This window comes from Oryctolagus cuniculus, chromosome 1, assembly GCF_964237555.1.
Source record: "Oryctolagus cuniculus chromosome 1, mOryCun1.1, whole genome shotgun sequence".
Taxonomy (NCBI): Eukaryota; Metazoa; Chordata; class Mammalia; order Lagomorpha; family Leporidae; genus Oryctolagus; species Oryctolagus cuniculus.
Window position 1 is genome coordinate 108,898,490 of NC_091432.1, and position 21,631 is coordinate 108,920,120.

Consider the following 21,631-nt stretch of genomic DNA (forward strand, 5'->3'; position numbering starts at 1 on the left):
TTTCCTGTACAGTTATCTGTATTTGTCACCTTATAAATCCGAGGAGACTGACCTGAAAACCACCTTGATACCATATGAAGACAATTTGCCAGCTATTCACTTAGGCAGTTCAGAATCTCTCACTTACAATACCAGTTGCCAGAAAGCAAAATTAAAGTTTAAAAGAAGGCATTGTTCAAAGCCAAGGCTGAAAGTATGAAGATTATTTCAGGCTAATGAAGCCTTGGGTAAGATTGTAAATTTGCGGAATTCAGTTATAAGGTTCATATCTAGAAATTAATCTCTTGAGAAAGGTCAGCCTAAGTCCTACAATTATTTAAACACAATTTATTATTCAAGGGGAGGTCAAGAAGTTTATTCAGTCTACAAAGACAGGAAAGAAGCCAAGATTAGGCACCTGCAAACTCACAGATCTAGGTCTCAAGGCAACACCAGGAAGCTTTCACAAGTTTGCTTCTGGGGTAGGTATTGTTCAACATTTAATATGATAAATTTCAACAAATCTGTTCCTGCTGACCTCATTCATTTCATTATGTGAGAAGCTGATGCCAGAGAAGAACTCTACAACTGCAGCCTTAACCACACATCCTAAAATCACAGTATGTTTCCTCACTGCCATAAAACTGAAAGGCTCTGAAAGCTTGCCCACTGTACCTTGTCCATGCTTTCTCCACTCCTACCCATGGTCCCAAGTCTGGGCCAGTAACAATTTACTGCAAACTAATAACAGCAAATGAACAGAGTGGGTGGCCACTTCCTTCAGAACCAGGAGACGGCTGTTCTGGCAGAAAGCAGTGAACAGGGCTGGCCCTGAACAGAAGCAGAGCTCGGGGCTGCCAACACACTGCAATCTGAGAAGCACCCCAAAGCCCAACCTCTCCCAAAATATCTCTCCTATCAGCCTGCTAAGGTGAGGTCCCCCCTTTCCTATCTGGCTTAAAATTCTAGTCACTAGATTTACTGCTTCTGCAGTAAGGTTAGGGAATCATTTTGATGATGGCATTAAATATCCATGTTCTTAAGATGGTAAAAAAAACTGAAATAGAAATCTCTACTACTGTATAGAATTCATCTTGATTATCAAAATAATTAAATGTTACCTTGGAAAAGTCAAGGACTCTACTAGAACAGAAAAGAGGTAGGTTTTAATTGATGAAAGAAGTTAAAATATTTTGTTATCATAACTCATAATGTGATTACAGAAAATAATAAATAAATAATGTAAAAACATTATATTCATCTCTAGCTTTTTGTCTCAAAAGTTTTCCCATCCTGATTTAGGATTCTGACCTAAGTAAATTCTCATCATCTTCTGAATAATCTTTTTGTGTAATTTTTGCTACTAGTAGCATCAAATTTAAGATCTACTTGGCTAAGGGAGGCCTCACTAGTAAACAGTCAGGGGAAACAAGAAAATTCTACCAAGTATTGAGTATGACAATAGACGGGTAGGATAGATACAAACATACAAACACAGAAACAAAAAGAGTTGCTTGTGCTAATCCACCCACATTTCCTTCCAAGGCAGCCACAGATACAACAAATCACTCTAGGTTCTTCATAGCCACTCACCACATAACTAGTAATCCTACCTGGTACAGCCTGATGATATGGGGGTGGCAAAGCATCTTCATAATTTGAACTTCCCGAAAAATCTTCTTCAAGTTTTCTTCGTCCAGTTGGGTTTTATCTATGATCTTGATGGCAACCTGATAAAAGAGGAAAAACATTTACTCTGACACATTATTAAAAGCAGTTCAGGAAGGAAAATTAAAACTACTTTAAGGGGCCAGGGCTGTGGTATAGCAGGTAAAGGTGCCACCTGCAGCACCAGCATCCCATATGGGCACCAGTTGGAGTCCCAGCTGCTGCACTTTGATCCAGCTCTCTGCTATGGCCTGGGAAAGCAGTAGAAGATGGCCCAAGCCTTGGGCCCCTACGCCCACAGGGGAAACCTCTAAGAAGCTCCTTGCTCCTGACTTCAGTTCAGTGCAACTCTGACGGTTGTGGCCATCTGGGGAGTGAACCAGTGGATGTAAGACCTTTTTGTCTCTGCCTCTGCCTCTCTGTAACTCTGCCTTTCAAATAAATAAATATTTAATTAAAAAACACTTTAAATTTTATATTCCATAAAATACAAGCTGCCAGTATTTAATATATACAATGTCAATGAAGACAATGAATTTACTCCCTTAAAAAGACAAGAAATGAACTTCTTGCAATTTCATCTTAGAAGAACAGACTTCAAAAGATAATGAGTCTTCTGCTATTTCCTAAATTGCATATACAGTAAAACCTGTATGAGAAAACACTTCATCATTCCCTGGATGTGGTTACGCTCTGGGTCAAATCCTGCTTCAATGTAGAGAATGAGTATAGGACCATTCTTAAAACAAGAAGCTTAGATCACAAGTGCATGATTTTTTAGTAAGGCTCCACCAGAACTTTCACATCTCATGAGGTACTTGTAGAGCTGAGTAATAGAGATAGTAGTAGCAAGAAGCAGGAAGGCTAAGTAGCAGCTGTGGCAACTACCTTATAGTGTATGCTTTCCATGTGGCAGGTATAATAGTGCTTTGCAGGTACTAACTCATTTGAACCTCATAATACCCAAATTATTAGTATATTAACCTTGTTTTATACATATAGAAATGGAGGGACATATGTAACAGATCCAACATTGAATTGCAGGTAGATTGAATTTAGAGAGAAATTCTTAACATTATATGAGTCAGATCTTACTGCTTAAGCATAAAACATAGCTTTCCATTTTGCCCACTAGTCTGAAGACACCCAGTAGCACATACATTTAAAAAAAAAAATGAAGAAATTACTTTAATCTACTAAATCTAAACTTCCTCATTATTCTCATTGAAATGCTTAAAATATTTTCCTAAAATCTCTAAATCTCAGTTTCAGTTTTTTAATCAGCATATAATCAATATTAGTTAGATGAAGGAAATTCTAGTTTTCTCTAAATCTTAAAATTCTGAGTCCACACATGGAAGAAGGCAAAATTTCAATGCTAAAAATGTTTGTTCAGAGAAACACACATTGTTTGGAATTACACTTGATAGATGATTCAAATGCATGAATGACAACTACAAATTAACTTTATTCAGGGGTAAGCATTTGGCACAAGAGTTAAGCTGCCATGTGGGATGCCCATATCCCACATAGGAGTGCCTGGGAGTCCCAGCTCCTCAGCTGAGGCAGCAGATAATGGCTCAAGTACTTGGGTCCTTGTCACCCACATGGGTGACCTAGATGGAATTTCACGCTCCTGGTTCTGGCCTGGCCTGCCTCTGTTATGAGCATTTGGGAAGTGAATCAATGGCTCAAAGATCTCTTTCTGTCTCCCTGCCTCTCAAATAAAAAATAAAAATACATAAATAAATTTTAAAGTAACTTTATTTGGAGTTGTTAAGACGAGGAATAATGTGAGAAATATACAAGGAAACAGATTTCTGTTCCACTCAAAGGGCATTTAAGCCCTGCCTAATGATGGAATGTGATGAAATGATGTGGGTATATCCAAAATTACAAAGATTAATCAGACACAGTCTTAAGAGCTTGCAACCCAGCAGGGAAAAGAGAGGCGTGAAACAGAACAACACAGCTCTGGAAGTATAATCAACAGAGCTATGTATGCAGCATTAGTAGTGCAGAAGATGAAGATTGGTCTTCACTTGGGAAAGAAGACATAGACATAATAAGGAAAGAAGAGAGAATCTGACTACAAACTTATTGGGTGTAGGCAGAAAAGAGGGTGGAGAATTCAATGAGGAGAACCACTGGAATCATGAACAAATCTCACCAAAAGCCTGATCTTCTCTAAGAAGTCTTGAACCATGACTACTGACCACCAATATTTCTACTTCTAATTAGTGTACCAGATCACATATAGGACGTCAACTCCAGCTACTGGTCTGGCAGCTAGTCTTCTTTCAGGACAGCTTCCATGACAAAACAAAAAAATTACGGCACACAATGTTTCTTTAGAGAAGGAATATGTAATCTTAACAGTTACTATTCATAAAATCCTACAGAGACATGTACCTTGTAGTGTACAGAGTGCTTTCATATTTGCAACAAGCCTAGAAAACTTGCAGAGAGGGCTGGCGCTGTGGTGCAGCAGGTTAAAGCCCTGGTCTGCAGCACTGGCATCCCATACAGGCGCTGATTTGAGTTTCAGCTGCTCCACCTCTGCTATGGCCTGGGAAAGCAATGGAAGATGGCCTAAGTCCTTGGGTCCCTGAACCCATGTGGAGACCTGGAAGAAGCTCCTGGCTCCTGGCTTTGGATCACCTCAGCTCTGGCCATTGTACCCATTTGGGGAGTGAACCAGTGGATGGAAGATCTCTCTCTCTCTTTCTCTCTTTCAAATAAATAAATCTCTTTAAAAAATAAACTTGCAGACATATGCCTACAGCAGAACTTTTCAAACACCTGTGCTAGAATGGGTTGTAAGTGGCAATAGGTTATCTCTAGGCTCAAGAAGCTTCATTTGTTTACCACAGAAAAACTATGTCATGATGGTGAGAAGGTTGGAAAGCATGGCTAGGAATGTTATCTTAACAATAGCAGGGGTGGGGGAGTGAGAGGAAGGGGTGACGGAGGGTGGGGGGCACAAGGGGGCAGGGAGCTAAAGCTATCTAAATATTACACCTAGGGGAGAGGGAGTGGGAAAGGGGAGGGTTGCGGGTGGGAGGGACGTTATGGGGGGGAAGCCATTGTAATCCATAAGCCGTACTTTGGAAATTTATATTCATTAAATAAAAGTTAAAAAAAAAAATTACACCTAAAAATCCCCCTCCTCTCACCCATGCCCTATTAATTGATGGCATGTACTAAGTACTTCAATGTAGGGGGAGGCAACTGACCAAATTTTTGTGCTTTTTCACTCCTAACAGAACAGTTCTGCCACACTGTAATTGGGGTAGTCCCTGATTCACAGTGGACTCACTCTCACTTTCATAAGCATTCTAAAGCAATAAACCCTTCAAAATGGTAAAGAGAAAATGAAACCTAATAATCTACGAGAACCAAGTTGGCTACTAGGATCTTATAGTATATACCATGTAACTAATAAAGTTTTAAATTAATAAAGATGAAAAGGTATACTATGGATTTTATAACAAGTACATCTGACTTCACATAAAGGGAATATGGTCTCACATGCTGAACTGTATTCTTATCTTTTCAGGGAAATTGCATTAAGCATTAACTTATTCATAGAAGGTAGACACAGAAACATTCCAACAGATTAAACATCAAGGGAAGGCATTTGGCCTAGTGGTGCAGAGGCCCACATCCCATGTCAGTCCCTGGATCCAAATCCTGGCTCTGCTCCTGATTCCAGCTTCCTGCTAATGTGCACCCTAGGAGGAAGCAGGTGTTAGCTCAAGTGGGAGGGGGCCCTGTCACCCATGTGGGAGACCTAGACTGAGTTTCTCAGCTCCTGGTGTTGGCCTGGCCCAGTCTCAGGCTTTGAAAGCACTTGGGGAGTGAAGTGGTGAGTAGGCAGGAGGACAGTTCTCATTTGTTTGTTCTCTCTCTGCTTCTCAAATTAAAAAAAAAAAAATTAAATCTATTTTCTATCTATCCTTCAGTGACACTTAAGATTCCACAAGACCCCTATAGATGAAATTTTGCATAGCAGTTAAAAATATCACCAAAACAAGAACCAAAATCACTTAATGTGTAACTTAGCACCAGTTACTGAATTTTTCTGTGGCTCTTTATTGATAAAATGGGGGCAAAAGGGGAACCTATTTTAAAGGATTGCTGGAAATTAACTAAACTGATGCATGCAAACTTTTTAGTATAATACTCAGTACATGGTAAACATGCAATACAGTAGTCCTCCTTTATCCAATGTTTCATATTCCACAGTTTTCATTACCTATAGCAAACCATGGTCCAAAACCATTACATGGAAAATTCCAGAAATAAATAATTCAAAAATTTTAACTTGCATGCCATTCCCAGGAGCATGATTATTCTCTCACCGTCTCACCCCACCTGTACCATCCTGTGCCATATATGAATTATCCCTTTGTCCAATGTATACACACTATTTGTATCCACTTGCATCCACATGTTATTCACTGAATAGCCATCTTGGTTATCACACTGACTGTCATGGTGTTGAAGAGCTGAGTTCAGATGTTTTACTTAATAATGTCGCAAAAGCAGCAGAGTAGTGATGTTGGCAACTCCAAAATGTCAAAGAAAAACCATTAAAATGCTTTCTTTGAGTGAAAATCTGAAAGTTCATCACTTAAACATACAAGGAGAAAGAAAAAATTGTATGCTGAGGCTGCAAAAGATCTTCAGCATGATTAGATATTGAAGGGGAAGACTACATTCATGTAGCATATGTTGACATAACTAGTTTATTAGCAGTCACTGCTGTTAACCTGTTACTGAGGCTAATTTATAAATTAAACTTGCTCATAGGCAAGCATGTGCTGCATGTGCAGGAAAAAGCAGATGTATAAGGTTGGTACTATCCAGTTTCAGGCAACCACTAGGGTTCTTGGAACACATTCCCTATGCATAAGGGGGAAAAGAACCACCACATACATTAATTACAGGTACTGCTGTTATTTTGCTTTTTCTGGAATCAAGTTTAGGCATTCCTTAGCAAAAATTAGATTTGTTTCACAAAACAACATAATCCAGGATCTGAAACACATCAACTCTTATTCTGGGGGCAAGTTGGGGGGGACAAGAAACAAAATAGCTAACAATTTGTGGGCAGATTTCAGAACCAACTGGCTGCTGCCAGCTGATGTGGGAAGAACATGGAAGAAACAGAGCTTTATGGAAAAAGAAATGCATTCCATTCAAAAAAGTCACACTGAGCCACAGGATGGAACCCACAGCTAGACCTGACCCCTGGGGCCGTGCCAGAGAGAAGGCAGCCTGCTTCTTCACAGCAGGCAGTCTCCCTTCCCACCTCTAGTAAATAGCTGACACCCAGGATGCAGGAGCACAGTTACCTGACAGTACCACTGCACAGAGAAGGGAACTTTCTATATAGCTCAGCTGCAAACCACAGAGCGAAGGTTTTCTGAACAGTGGGAGCATACCAATGGAACAGAGAAACTAGCAAGTCACAGAGCAAGTGACTGGCACACAGGATTATTTTGAGAATACCTGAACAGATTAATGAGCATGAATTTTCACAGTTACAGATTATCAGAGGCCATATAATAAAGGTTTTAGCTTCAAGTAAATACTGGTTTCTTGAAAAGTTAAATCTGCTCATAGCAAAGGTAAATTGGTAGGTAAGTAGAAGCCAAGCTCTCAAAAAGTATGTTTTTAGATTGGGGCTAAAAATCTATGAATCATAAAAATTGTACTTACATATGAAAATTATGACAAGAAGGCAACTTCACACTTTACCAAAAGATGATGGATTTCTTAGATTTGCCTGTTATGCACAGAATTCTTTTAGCTTGCAAAGAGCATGATTTTTTTAACTGACATTCTAATATTAATTAAATATGGCATTGAATCAAATATGTTGTAATAGGTAGACTGTGAGAGTCCTTAAGAATTTCCCTCCTCAGACATTTTCATTGACAAACTCTTCTTTTCTGTCATATGGTAAGAAAAAAAATTAAATTCAGGTCATGCCAAAATTAAAGTCATAATTCTTTATTATTCATTCTAGAAGGGAGAAAACAGCCATTTCCCCCTTTTTAGATCTCACTTCTAAAAACCACAGTTCCTTTAACTCTCACCTCATTTTTGCAAACATAGTAATGCTCAAAGGGAAAGAAGTGCACAAAAATAGCGGTTTCTTTGCAACACGCAATAATTCACTTGCATATTCTGATAGCACATTCACAGGCAAGATGATGTGACAGAATAAAAGCTAAGGAATCAGGAAAAGCGCAGTAACGAGATCAGAACAAACCACCTTTGCTCCTCAATGTTTCCCATCAAAAGCAAACTGGCTGAAGTAGGGACTGGGGATATGGCATGACCAACGGGACAGTTAAAATATACATATGTATCATTTAGAACGAAAACGCAAAGGCCACAAGTGCTAAAACTCCCTCAAGCACAGAAAGAGCATTCCCTTTACTGGCACGCATATGCATGTGTAATAATTCATAGAATATAGTAAACAGACTGTATGGTTTTAAGAAGGAAAGAGAAAACATTATGACAGTTTCGGCAAAAGTTTACTTTTTCAATATTCTGTTAAGGAAATAAGTTTTATTTCTCATTAAAATCTCTTGAAATTTAGGCAGATAAACATTTTGCCACTGTGAATTTTTTTCAATATACTTACGTCATTATATTAAATTTCTATAACAATATGTTTAGTCTCTATTTATATTACAAAGCTTATCTACTATAGATCATGCTAGCTCAGCTCAGCTCTAGAATGATTTTATGGCTTAGATCTCAGTGACTACTGGGCATTGAAATGCGGCTAGTTCCAAACTGATGTGCTATAAATGTAAAGCATACACTAGATGTAGAAGATATAGCTCTTTAAAAAGAATGTAAGCTTTTCATTGATATATGTTTATAATATTATAATAGAGAAAATAATTATATTTATAAACTATATATTTATCTCTATATATTTTTCTATATATTTACATAGAGAAAAATTACATTATAGAGCAAATAAAACATATTATTTAAATTAATTTCATCTGTTTCCTTTTACTTTATAAGATTTATTTTATTTATTTGAAAGGCAGAGCTACAGAGGGAGAGGAAGAGACACAGAGAGAGAGGTAAAACATATTATTTAAATTAATTTCATCTGTTTCCTTTTACTTTATAAGATTTATTTTATTTATTTGAAAGGCAGAGCTACAGAGGGAGAGGAAGAGACACAGAGAGAGAGGTCTTCCATCTCCTGGTTCACTCTCCAAATGGCCATGACAGCCAGGGCTGGGCCAGGCTGAAGCCAGGAGCCAGAAGCTTCTTTCAGGTCTCCCACATGAGTGCAGGGGCCCAAACACCTGGGCCATCTTCCACTGTCTTCCCAGGCATATAAGCCAGGAGTGGACAGGAAGTGGAGTCTCAACTCATGGGAGGTCGGCACTCTGGGAAGCGGCTTAATGTGCTCTGCCACAACAGCAGCCCCCCTATTTCTTTTTACTTTTTAAGATATGACTACCAGGGGGGCATTGTGGTATAGTGGGTAAAGCTGCTGCCTATAATGCCAGTATCCCATATGGGTGCCAGTTCATGTCCCAGCTACTCCACTTCCCACTCATGTCCCTGCTAATAGCCTAAGCAAAGCAATGGAAGAGGGCCCAACTGCTTGGGCCCCTGCCACCCATGAGGGATACTCAAAAGAAGCTCCTGGCTCCTGGGTTTGGCCTGGCCAAACCTTGGCTGTTGTGGCCATCTGGGGAGTCAACCAGTAGATAAAAGATCTTGATGTATTTAAAAAAAAATACATGGCTACTAGAAAATTTTAAATTATGTATGTGTCCCTCATTCTATTGGACAGCACTGGTCTAAATGATGTCAATGGGATAAATAATTAACCATCTAGTTAAAGGAGTTATTCCATGAAAATGACTTATGAAATAGCTGACTCAATATTGAGAATTAATAGCGAGATAAGAATCTCACAGGGGGCAGAGCTGTGGCGTAGTGGGTAAAGCTGCCTCCTGGAGTGCCAGCATCCCACATGGACACCAGTTTGAGTCCTGGTTGCTCCACTTCCAATCCAGCTCTCTGATAAGGCCTGGGAAAGCATTGGAAGATGGCCCAAGTCCATGGCCCCTGCACCTGTGTGAGAGACCCAGAAGAAGCCCCTGGCTCCTGGCTTCGGATTGGTGCAGCTCCGGCCATTGTGGCCATCTGAGGAGTGAACCAGGAGATGGAAGACTGACCTCTCTCTCTCTCTCTCTCTGTGCCTCTGCTTCTCTTTCAAACTAATAAATGAATCTTAAAAAAAAAAAAAAAAGGAATCTCACAGAAACTTGATCCAGGTTTAAGGGTACTCAATGTTCAAACACTGTCTAGGAAGAAAATCTCTAATAAATCCTCAACGTTGTCTAAGAACTCAATTAACTTCCACTACAAATATTTATAACTGAATTTCTTCACTGGCTCTATGCAACTAGTAGTAGGCATTCTCAAGAGGCTTCTCTGAGAAAATGAAGTTTTATAGCTCTAAAAAGCAGTTTTCAAATTTTTTGGACACAGGTCTACTCTTTTTTTTTTTTTTTAATTAAGATAGATTTATTTATTTGAGTTACAGAAAGGCAGAGAGAGAAAAAGAGAGTCTTCCATCCGCTGGTTCACTCCCCAAATGGTTGCAACAGCCAGAGCTGCGCTAGTCTGAAGCCAGGAGCCAGGAACTTCCTCCAGGTCTCCCACACAGGTGCAGAGTCCCAAGAACTTGGGCCCTCTTCTATTGCTTTCCCAGGCCATAGCAGAGAGCTGGATAGGAAGTGGAGCAGCCAGGACTCGAACCGGTGTCCATTTGGGATGCAAATACTGCAAGTGGCAGCTTTATCTGCTATACCACAGCGCTGGCCCCATCAGGTCTACTCTTGAAAGCTTAGAATCTTCAAAGAAGTATTGTTTATACAGATAATATCTTATTAATATTTACCTAGAAATTAAATTAAAATCAGAAAATAAAGCAAAATTTTCAAAGACTAGACTATACAAGCACACATTTCGTTAGCCATCAGGGTAATTACAATCATCATACATTAAGTAGTCTCAGGAAATCTTCAATTCATAATGAAAGGGACTAAAAAATGAAAATGTTTTGGCATTAACATTTTTAAAAATTTATTTTATGGGGCCAGCACTTTGGTACAGTAGGCTAAGCTTCCACCTGCAGAACTGGCATCCCATTCAGGACCCCTTTGGCTTGTCTTCTGATAAACAGCTCTCTGCTATGGCCTGGGAGAGTAGTAGATGGCCCAAGTGCTTGGGCCCCTGCACCTGTGTACAAGACCTAGAAGAAGCTCTTGGCTCCTGGTTTTAGATCAGCCCAGCTCCAGCCATCGAGGCCATTTGAGGAGTGAACCAGCAGATGGAAGACCGGCCTCTCTGTCTCTCCCTCTTCCTCTCTCTCTGTAGCTCTGCCTTTCAAATAAATACCTACCTCTAAACTCTACCTCTAAAATAAATAAATCTTTTTAAAAAAATGTATTTTATTTGAGAGGGAGTAGGGGGAAAGAGAGACAGAGAGAGAGAATAGATAACAGATATCCTATCTGCTGGTTCATTCCCCAAATGCCCACAATGGCCAAACACAGACCAGAGCAGGAGCCTGGAATATAATACAGGTCTCCTTCATGGGTACAGGGGTGTGCATTAGCAAGAAAATGAAGTCAGGAGCTGGAATCAGGCGCTGAACCTGGGTACTCTGATATGAGATGTATCTTAACCACTAAGCTAAATGCTTGCACCATTTTTAGTTTAATTTATGAAAAGAGTTTTGGCCTTGGAGATCCTACTGAAAAAGTCTTGGAGAGTCTGGGGTCTCTGGATCAAACCTGGAGAACATATGCCCCAAAGCGTTCATTATATGAGTATAAAATGAATTAACTTCTCTTCCATGCTTTTAGAATAGTATCACCTTTGGGAGAACTGAGAAACTAGTCATTCCAATATTTTTCTATAAGATTTACTCTTTCACAGGACCCAGCTGAGAATGACTAGCTAGAAAAGAAATAAAATGCCTTTAGGGCCGGCGCCGCGGCTCACTAGGCTAATCCTCCGCCTAGCGGCGCCGGCACACCGGGTTCTAGTCCCGGTCGGGGCGCCGGATTCTGTCCCGGTTGCCCTTCTTCCAGGCCAGCCCTCTGCTGTGGCCAGGGAGTGCAGTGGAGGATGGCCCAGGTGCTTGGGCCCTGCACCCCATGGGAGACCAGGAAAAGCACCCGGCTCCTGGCTCCTGCCATCGGATCAGCGCGGTGCGCCGGCCGCAGCGCGCCGGCCGCGGCGGCCATTGGAGGGTGAACCAACGGCAGAGGAAGACCTTTCTCTCTGTCTCTCTCTCTCTCACTGTCCACTCTGACTGCCAAAAATAAAAAAAAAAAAAAATTGAGAACCATTAAATCAAACATATGTGGTACTTTGTCATTGTCTACTTCACTAAACCTCTCACATGTCTCATATAGTCTTTTGCTGTACCAAATTCTGGAAATTTGCTTTAGTTAGTTCATTACAGTAATTCACTCTCTCACTCTAACTAGTCAATATCTTTCCATTGTATTTTTCAACTATGTTTCTTTATTCATGTAAGTTCTACTGATACTAAGTTCTTCTTTCCCATCTTCCTCATCAATTTTGAGTAGCTCATTCTACTCTTAACCCTCTCTTTTGTTTCTTTAAATATCTGCAGGGTGGGCATTTGGAACAGTGGTTAAGTCATCACTTTGTACTTCAGCATCCCACATCAGAGTGCCTGGTTCAAGACCTGACTCCTTCACTTCAGTTCAGTTTCCTGCTAATGCCCACTCAGGGAGGCAGCAGATGGGTCCCACTATCACAGGGGAAACCTGTTGAGTTCCAGGCTCCTGGCATCAGTCTGGCCTGGCTCTAGTTGTTGCAAGCATTTGGGGAGTGAATTAGCAGACGGAAGATCTCTATGTATCTGTCTTTAAAAAAAAAAATTAACCAAAAAAATCTGCAGGGGCCAGCATTTTGGCATAGTGGGTGAAGCTGCCAACTGTGATGTGAGCATCTTATATGTGCCGGTTCGTGGAACAGCTGCTCTACTTCCAATCCAGCTCCCTGCTGATGACCTGGGAAAAGTGGCAGAAGATGGCCCAAGTGTTTGGGCCCCTACCACCTGAGTGGGAGACCCAGATGAAGCTCCTGGCTTTGACCTGGCCCAGTCCTGGCAGTTACGGTCTCTGGAGAGTGAACCAGCAGACAGAAGATATCTCAGTCTCTTTTTGTCTCTCGCTCTGTCACTCTTTCAAATAAAGTACAGAAATCTTTTTTCTTTTAATCTGCAGTATTTTGTTAATGCTGATGTTCTACTTATCTATTACTGTGTAAAAAACTACCACAAAACACAGTGGCTTAACACAACAACCACTGATTTTGCTCAGAAATTAGCAATTTGTTCAGGGCTCAGAGAAGGAAGTTTGTGTTGGCTTCCCATGGCACCACCCAGAGAAACTTGACAGGGGAGGGAGGATCCCCTTTCAAGACACCGGACTTACAAGGCTGGATAGCTAATGCTGCCTGTCAGCTGAGAGCCTGGTTGATGCTACTGGCTTGAGGCTTCAGTTCCTTTCCATATGGATCTCTGTCCTTGGACTTTTTCACAGCATGGCAACAGATTCTAAGAAAGAGCATCTCAAGAGAATTGGGAAGAAATGTGTGGTATTTTTATGACTCGGCCTCAGAAATCACACATCACTTCTGCAACATTCTTTTGGTCAAAGCAGTCACACAGATCTGCCCAGGTTCAATGGAAGGAGACAGAGACTCCTTCTTACTTAATGGTACAACAGCAATGTTCTAGAAGGGGACATGGGTCATGAAATGCTGTTGTAGCCATATTTGGAAAATACAATCTGTGACATCTGACTTAGTTGCCTATTTTCTTTAACAAGCTCACATCTCTGGCAATTTCACTTATAAAAAATCTTTTATGCCTGTCTATAAAGTGTGTTTCTATAGGGATATGAATCTGATCCTGCCAGCCACTGGAGATCACAAGCAACTAGGAATATGTTCAAAGAAGTTTGTAGTTTACAACCTTTCATGTCTCACAGGTAGTATGGAATCAGCTGTAAATCTATGTGAGTGTGGGTATCTGCTTAAGCAGTTTCATGAGACACTTTTTCCCTACCTCCATTCAGATTCAAGACACTAACAGGCAAGACTCCAGATGAAGGTTTTTTGTTTTTGTTTTTAATCTTACTCATCCACTCCAGGTCCCAGTTCTATTTGGAACAGTCTCAAATATGACTTACCACTGTGGGCTTTTTCTTACACCAGGCCCAGAATTTTAAATACATTTTATATGCAGTTATGTATTTTTCCCTTCCCTAGCTTCACTTAAAAATATTCTGACCAGAAGTTATTTCTCTGCAAATCTAACCTACCACATTACTGCAAAACAAAATACTTATCGTTCAATTTTTTTTTAAATTTATTTATTTGAAAGGCAAAGTTAGAGAGAGATCATCTGCTGGTTCACTCTCCATATATTTGCAACAGCCAGAGTTGGGCCACGTCAAAGCCAAGAGCCTGGAACTCCATCCAGGTTTCCTATGCAGGTGGCAGCACACAAGCACTTGGGTCATCATCCACTGCTTTCCCACATGCGTTAGCAAGGAGCTGGATTGGAGCTAGAGCAGCCAAAACTCAAACTAGCGCTCATATGGGAAGCCAGAGTCACAGGAGGCAGCTTAACCTGCTACGTCATGATGCCAGCCTCTCATAATTCATTTTAAGCTATTTTGTTTATTAAAAGTTGATCAATAACTTCAGGAATACATCAGTATTTTTAAAAGGCAGGTACATAAAATATTATCACTTGAAAGGAAACACTTTGGAAATGATTGAATTAATATACATCCTACTGACAAACCCAAGGAAACTTAAACTTATTAGAGATGATAGCATCTATCCAAGATTGCTTAGCTTTTAAAATCTATTGGGGTTTGTACATATTTCAAATGTGGTTTAGTGCTGTCCTATAATCCCCCCCAAAAGAGGGAAATTCCTCTTATTTAAAGGAAAAAACGAAGAAAAAAACCCAACAAACTATTTCTACAATCAGTGTCCACAGTTTAAAAAAAATAAGAAGCCAATATAATGTAAAAACAGATTAAATTCAAGTTATATTTGGCAAAGTGAAAATTAATGCATTTCTTTGAAACAGACATTCTTACTGTAGTTTTAAAAATGAATACATGATAGCATTCTAGGCTCAAAAGAAAAAGCAACAATTCAAGGGAGAAAAAGCTGTAAACTGCGAGGACAAGACCCTATGAATGTCCCATCTCCCTACCATGCTAAAAAGCAATGCTACAAATCACCATATTCTCCAAAAGATGACAGCAAACTTATATCTCAGAGGAGAAATAGCTCTTTATGGCTATTAGTTGGCGCTGGCAGGAGGCTTACCAACAACTTACTGAACAGACTATTTATTGTTCTTCGTCTTGTGCACTATGACCTTTCCAGCTCAGCCTGCTAAACACCACAGTGGTCCACCAGGGGACAATCCACGTGGAAGCAAATTCCAAAATGTCACTTACCCTATACGCAGCACGGATTTCCAGATTCTTCATCCTATTTTGCTCTATCCCTCTCTGGGTCACAACAAAACTTGTCAGATGTCAGAATTTGCTATGTATAAACTCTGGAGCCCAGATTAGAAAGCTCAGCAAAGCATGCATTTAGGGCTGGCAAAAATGGCTGCTTTGTGTACCAACTTGGATTTGCTAACTTAGGATATCTACAGTTTCAAAAATGTGCCTAAGACCATTGAAATTTAAAACTGGAAGGAAAAAAAGTACATGTCACACACATCTTAACTCAGGCTTACAAGTCTTCTGAGATCACCCTTCTCTCCAAACCAACAAAATACCAACACTATTACACAATTTGTGGCTTCTTCTCATAATTGAAGAAATTAATGGCTTTGGGTACAAAACTTAGATAGCTTTATCCTGAGATATTCTCCCAGTCTTGTCCAAAAAGTACCAGTTACTTCACTTCCACATAGGAATGTACAAAAGGTTCTCTTCATTCACTGGCAATTTCTCTTCATAGCAAAACTTCAAGAATGTGTACTGGAAGAGTTTTTTACATGTGAAAAGAGCCTGCAACAAAATCCTGTTGTTGGGGCCGGTGCTGTGGCGCAGTGGGTTAAAGCTCTGGCCTGAAGTGCTGGCATCCCGTATGGGCACCAGTACTAGTCCAGGCTGCTCCTCTTCCGATCCCGCTCTCTGCTATGGTCTGGGAAAGCAGTAGAAGATGGCCCAAGTCCTTGGGCCCTGCACCCGTGTGGGAGACCTGGAAGAAGCTCCTGGCTCCTGGCTTCGGACTGGCGCAGCTCTGGCTATTGTGGCCATCTGGGGAGTAAACCAGCAGATGGAAGACCTCTCTCTCTGTCTATATCTCTTTCTGTAACTCTGTCTTTCAAATAAATAAAATAAATCTTAAAAAAAAAATCCTGCTGTCGCATTTATCAAGTTAATAGGCCTCATTCATACTGTATTTAATCTTATACCATATTGAAAGTTGTTTTCCTAATATTAAAGTCAAGTGTTAGGCTTCATAATGAGGTAGGATACATTTAGCCTACCAAGTTTAAATAGTTAAACCTGGAAGAAGTAATTCCTCAGCCTCAATTATAAGTCATCCTAACTTACAGATTTGGAGAGCAAAGCTACATTCTCCAGTTTTAGGCAATGTAAATCTAATAACACAGTAATGAAGTTTCCTATTTCGGGTAATAAGGTTATTCATATAAATTAATTAAAGCCTAGAAGTTAATTGATCATACTAGTTGAGTTTGCCATTATAAATCAGAAAGATGCTTGCTTGCCCATAACTGCTTTTTTTCCCCTCCCTTTGTTCACTTGTATCTTTGGAAAGAACTTTCATGTATGTTAAATAAAAGACTTAACCTTGCATTTATGATAAAAAGAAAACTGGGTTTTTCTTTTCCTAGGTATCACATATAATAAGGACAATAATGAACACGCATAAAGAGAAGCCATTGTTTAAAAAAAAAAAAACTTTTACACTTAGTAACACAGTCCTTTAGTGCAGAGTTCAGTTAATACCTACTCAACAAATAGAGATCACAGATAAAAAGTCCATCATCTCCCCTTGCATAGAAATCGAAGAATCTACTAGCACTAACCACAATCCACTCTTCAGACTCAGGATTTAGGGAGAAGACCAGTTTATAATTTCAGACACCTCTAAGGGCTGAGGTCACCTAATGAAATCTGCATTCCCACTGAGCTGTGTGCTGGCTCACTCTAGCGAAGCAATCATCAAAGGTAGCAATCATTCTGCTGTGGGAGAAAAGGGTAGTGATTACATTTTGGACACAGTTTTTTGTTTTTGTTTTTGTTTTGTTTTTTTTTTTTTTAGTTCATTCTTCCTCTTTTCTAAAAAGAATGATTTTTTGCTGAAGAAATTATGCTCTAAGCTTCCAACTTGCAATATCAGGTGAAAATTCCCAATGTCATTAACAGTGCAGAAAGAAAAGGCCCTGGGTTTGGGACAAAACAACGGAATTAGAATCTTAACTCTGGCGCTTAGTTTCTATTCTGTGTAAGAATTACTTCTATAGAGCTGTTATAAAGGTTAATACATTAGGCCAGCACCGCGGCTCAATAGGAACCCTGGCACACCGGGTTCTAGTCCCGGTCGGGGCACCAGATTCTGTCCCGGTTGCTCCTCTTCCAGCCCAGCTCTCTGCTATGGCCCGGGAGTGCAGTGGAGGATGGCCCAAGTCTTTGGGCCCTGTACTTGCATGGGAGACCAGGAGGAAGCACCTGGCTCCTGGCTTCAGATCAGCACAGCGCTCTGGCCGTAGCGGCCATTTGGGGGCTGAACCAACGGAAGGAAGACCTTTCTCTCTGTCTCTCTCACAGTCTAACTCTGCCTGTCAAAAAAATAAATAAATAAAAAGTTAATACATTAAAGTGACCATAACAGTAGCTGATACAGAACAAATAACAAATAGATACTGGCTGTTCTCACTGCTGTTATTATTACAACTACTGTAACTGGTTGTGATCAATTAGTTGTAAACACCACTGCACTTGGACCAGCCATATTACAACTACTACTATTATTATTACTCTACATAAGCCTGATCATGTCCCTACCCCAATTCCTGATCATTTCAAACTTCTGTCAATTTCTTTTTAAAGCCTTTTAGTGAACCTCAGACCTCTAATTTTCAACAGATGACCTAGCTTTGTGCTTAACAGAGAAAACAGACATGAAGAACTCCCTCAGCTTCCTTTATGTCCCTATATATGTATCATGCATCCATACTTTTTTCTCTTTCATCCCAGAACAAGCAGGTCTTTCCTCCTTCCTCAGGCATGCACACTTATTGGGATAAGTGTTAGTCACAAGCTACTGCTATCTTCCTCAAAGAAAGGAAATAGCAATTTCCAAACTTTGCATTACAGAAGACTCACTGATTCTACTGGTTTTACTGGATTACTCTGCTCTTTGTGTTCAAAAGCACTTAGCAGCAATAACTGAAGAGTTCTGAAGAACTACTGGTTGAACTCATACAAACAGAAAGTTAAATGGTAGTTGCCAGGGGATGAAGGAAGGGGAAAGGGAGAACATCGTTTAATGGGGAGGGAGTTTCAGTTTTACAAGATACGAAGAGTTGCTGGAAGTTAATTGCCTAACAATGTAAATGTACCTAACAATCTGTACATGTAAAAATGGTTACAGTAAACTTTTTGCTATGTGTATCTCAACTCAGAACAATAACCAAATGAAATCTGCTCTGATCTCACTTCTTTTTTTTTAGTGTTTTTTTAAAAAAAATTTAAGGTTAACAAATTTCATGTATTTCATATACACAGATTTAGAAGCACAGTAATAATTTCTACCATACCTTCGCTTCCACCCATGCCCTCACCCTCTTTCCTCCTTCCTTTAATTTTTACAATGATCTACTCTGTCTATTTTATACTCATAAGATTAACCCTACACTAAGTAAAGAATTCAACAAATAATAATAAGAAACATTGTTCCTTAACAGTAGAGACAAGGGCTATAAACAATCAATAAATCTCAAAATATCAATTTCACTCATACACATTACATATTTTTTTTTGGTACTCTATTAGTTACCACAGATCAGGGAAAACATACAGTATTTGTCTTTTTGGGACTGGTGTATTTCACTAAGTACAATGGTTTCCAGTTGCATCCATCTTGTTGCGAAAGGCAGGATTTCATTTTTTTAATGGCTGAGTAGTATTCCATATATATAATATATTATATAGTATATAATATATATATTATACATATGCACACCCACCCCCACCACATTTTCTTTATCTAATCATCAGCTGATGGACATCTGGGTTGATTCCATATCTTAGCTATTGTGAGTTGCGCTGCAACAAACCCAGGGGAGATGGCTGGGTCACATGGTATATCTATTTTCAGCTTTCTGAGGTATCTCCATACTTTCTTTCACAATGGCTGGAAGTAGTTTACATTCCCACCAACTGTGGATTAGGGTACCTTTTTCCCCACATCCTCACCAGCCTTTCAATTTGTTGAAATCCTTGGCCAGCATCTAAGAGAAATGTTTGTTTCCTATGTCTTCTTAAAAGATAACAAATGTGGAAAGTGTCTGGCACAGTGGTTAAGCCATGGCTTAGGACTCCCACATCACATATCAGAGAGCCTGGGTTTGAGTCCAATCCCAGCTTCCTGCTAATGTACACCATGAGAGGCAGCAGATGATGGCTCAAGTATTAAGTACCTGCCATCTACACAGGAGACCTGAAATAAATTCCTGACTCTGGTTTCAGCCTGGCCCAGCCCTGGCTGTTGCAGGCATTTGGGAAGTGAAGCAGCATATAGCAGATCTCTCCCTCTCCCTCTCTCTCTGACATTCAAATAAATATAGAAAATACAGGGGCAGCGCAGTGGCATAGTGGGTAAAGCCACCTTCTGCAGTGCCGGCATCCCATATAGGCACGGGTTTGAGTCCTGACTGCTCCACTTCTGATCCAGCTCTCTGCTATGGCCTGGGAAAGCAGTGGAAGATGGCCCAAGTCCTGGGGCCCCCACAATCGCGTGGGAGACCTGGAAGAAGCTCCTGGCTCCTGGCTTCAGATCAATGCAGCTCCGGCCATTGCAGCCATTTGAGGATTTAACCAGCAGATGGAAGACTCTCTCTCTCTCTCTCTCTCTCTCTCTCTCTCTCATCCTCTCCTTCTCTAAGAAACTCTGCCTTCAAATAAATCTTTTTAAAAAGAAAATACAAAGGATAGCCTGTTGCAGGCACCACTGCGACTTCAGATTGAATGTATTCGCAGAGATAACTAATACATCTGCAGAAATACCCTGCAGAAATAATACAAATACACCACTCACATTCCCAATGGATTCTCTTGACATCTATACAGAGCATCCTTGGGGCAGGGTATGGAAAAGAATAAACATGTACTAGGAAGCCCTCTTAACATAACTTGCTCTAAATGAAACTCACCAGATGAAATCCCTGTTGTAGGAAACATTTTACTTGAGATGCAAATATTTGTTAGAACTATGGTTTAGATAAAGACCATCTATTTTTAGGAGAGAAAATATGCAATAAAACTAGTGTAGCAGCAAACCAAAATGCAAGGAGAGGAGATAATGGTAAACCATTCCAACCAGAATAAGAAACTGGACTTTTGAGTGTTATTTTTAAAATGCTAAGCACTCACTTTTTACCTCAAGATGTTAAAGAATCATTATGCAGAGAACACAGTGTATTAAAAACAAAGGCAAATACATTAGCAAGACTGACTGTATTCATAGAATGTACCTGTGATTTGGGTGGTGTAACACTCTCTAATTTTATTAAATATAAAGAACATGACTTCAATATAGAACCATATAATGTTAGAACTAAAAAGATTCTTAGAAATACTTTCTTCTAACCCAACTTCTTTGTTTGACAGAGAATAAAATGAAAGCATTGAAGGGGTAAGTAAAATCTAAATACAAAACAAATTCTGAGATTCCAGTATATAAAAATTCAGAAATTTCTAATATAACAGCATTAATTATAAGAAGGTGTGATCGTTTTTAAAAGAACACATCCAGAATAGCCAGAAACAATCAGAAACCTTGGGGGTAATACATTAAAATGTGTGAGAATTTTATGAGAAAAAATATAAAATTTTACTGAAGAATCCAAAAGGATACACATGCTGTGTCCACAGATGGCCCTAATATTGAACAGACCTCAACTGTCCCCCAACCTCTAAATAATCCACATTTTCTCTTCCAAATAAGACTTCAGTAAATAAAATAATATCTCCTATGTTGTGGGTAATAATGGGAAAATGACACAGGAAAAAAAAATGGAATAAATCAGGAAAACATGTTATCTTACCTAAGTAGTTGAAACTTTAAATGTAGGTCTGTAATTTATGATACCCAGGCAGCCACACCTTTCCTTCTACATTCATTTCTCCCCCCAAGTTTCAGTGTCAATCAGATGCTACATGTTTTCACACAGCTCTCTCTATTTGCTTTTAAAGTCAGTAAGGCCTTTTAAAACACAAAGTAAACTTTGGAACCAATGTGGGCAGGCCAGAAACTAATTCAACATTTTATATGAATATATATAGTTCACGATATACATATTTTAAGATTTGCTCAGTCTTGCAATTCAATATTGTCACTCTGCCTAGAAAGCACAAGATGTTGCTGGTTCAACATCAACAAATTATCCTTCTAAATCCTAGGAACAACCAAGAAGAACTGGGGCGGCCCTCTGAGGCTTCCAGTACTAAAAAGATACAGTATCAGTAAAACCCTAGTAAAAGTTATAAATTAAAACTAAAGGCCATCCAAGATTGTTTACATTTGCATCCTTGAGGAAAAGAAAGGACTGAGCAAATTAAAATGAAATCATTAGATG

The 21,631-nt window shown here is 39.7% G+C and overlaps 2 protein-coding genes across 8 annotated transcripts in view; both read right to left on the reverse strand.

The window, feature by feature from the left end:
* The window catches only part of BUD13 (BUD13 homolog), a 243,226-nt gene that overhangs the window by 192,267 nt on the left and 29,328 nt on the right, over positions 1-21,631 (reverse strand). The window lies entirely within an intron of this gene.
* The window catches only part of SIK3 (SIK family kinase 3), a 243,756-nt gene that overhangs the window by 109,691 nt on the left and 112,434 nt on the right, over positions 1-21,631 (reverse strand). For all 7 annotated transcript variants that reach the window (XM_070078639.1, XM_008260949.4, XM_051849002.2 and 4 more), the window contains exon 2: positions 1,593-1,709. In XM_070078639.1, the coding sequence (XP_069934740.1) occupies positions 1,593-1,709 (117 nt within the window). The remainder of the gene's footprint in view (positions 1-1,592; positions 1,710-21,631) is intronic.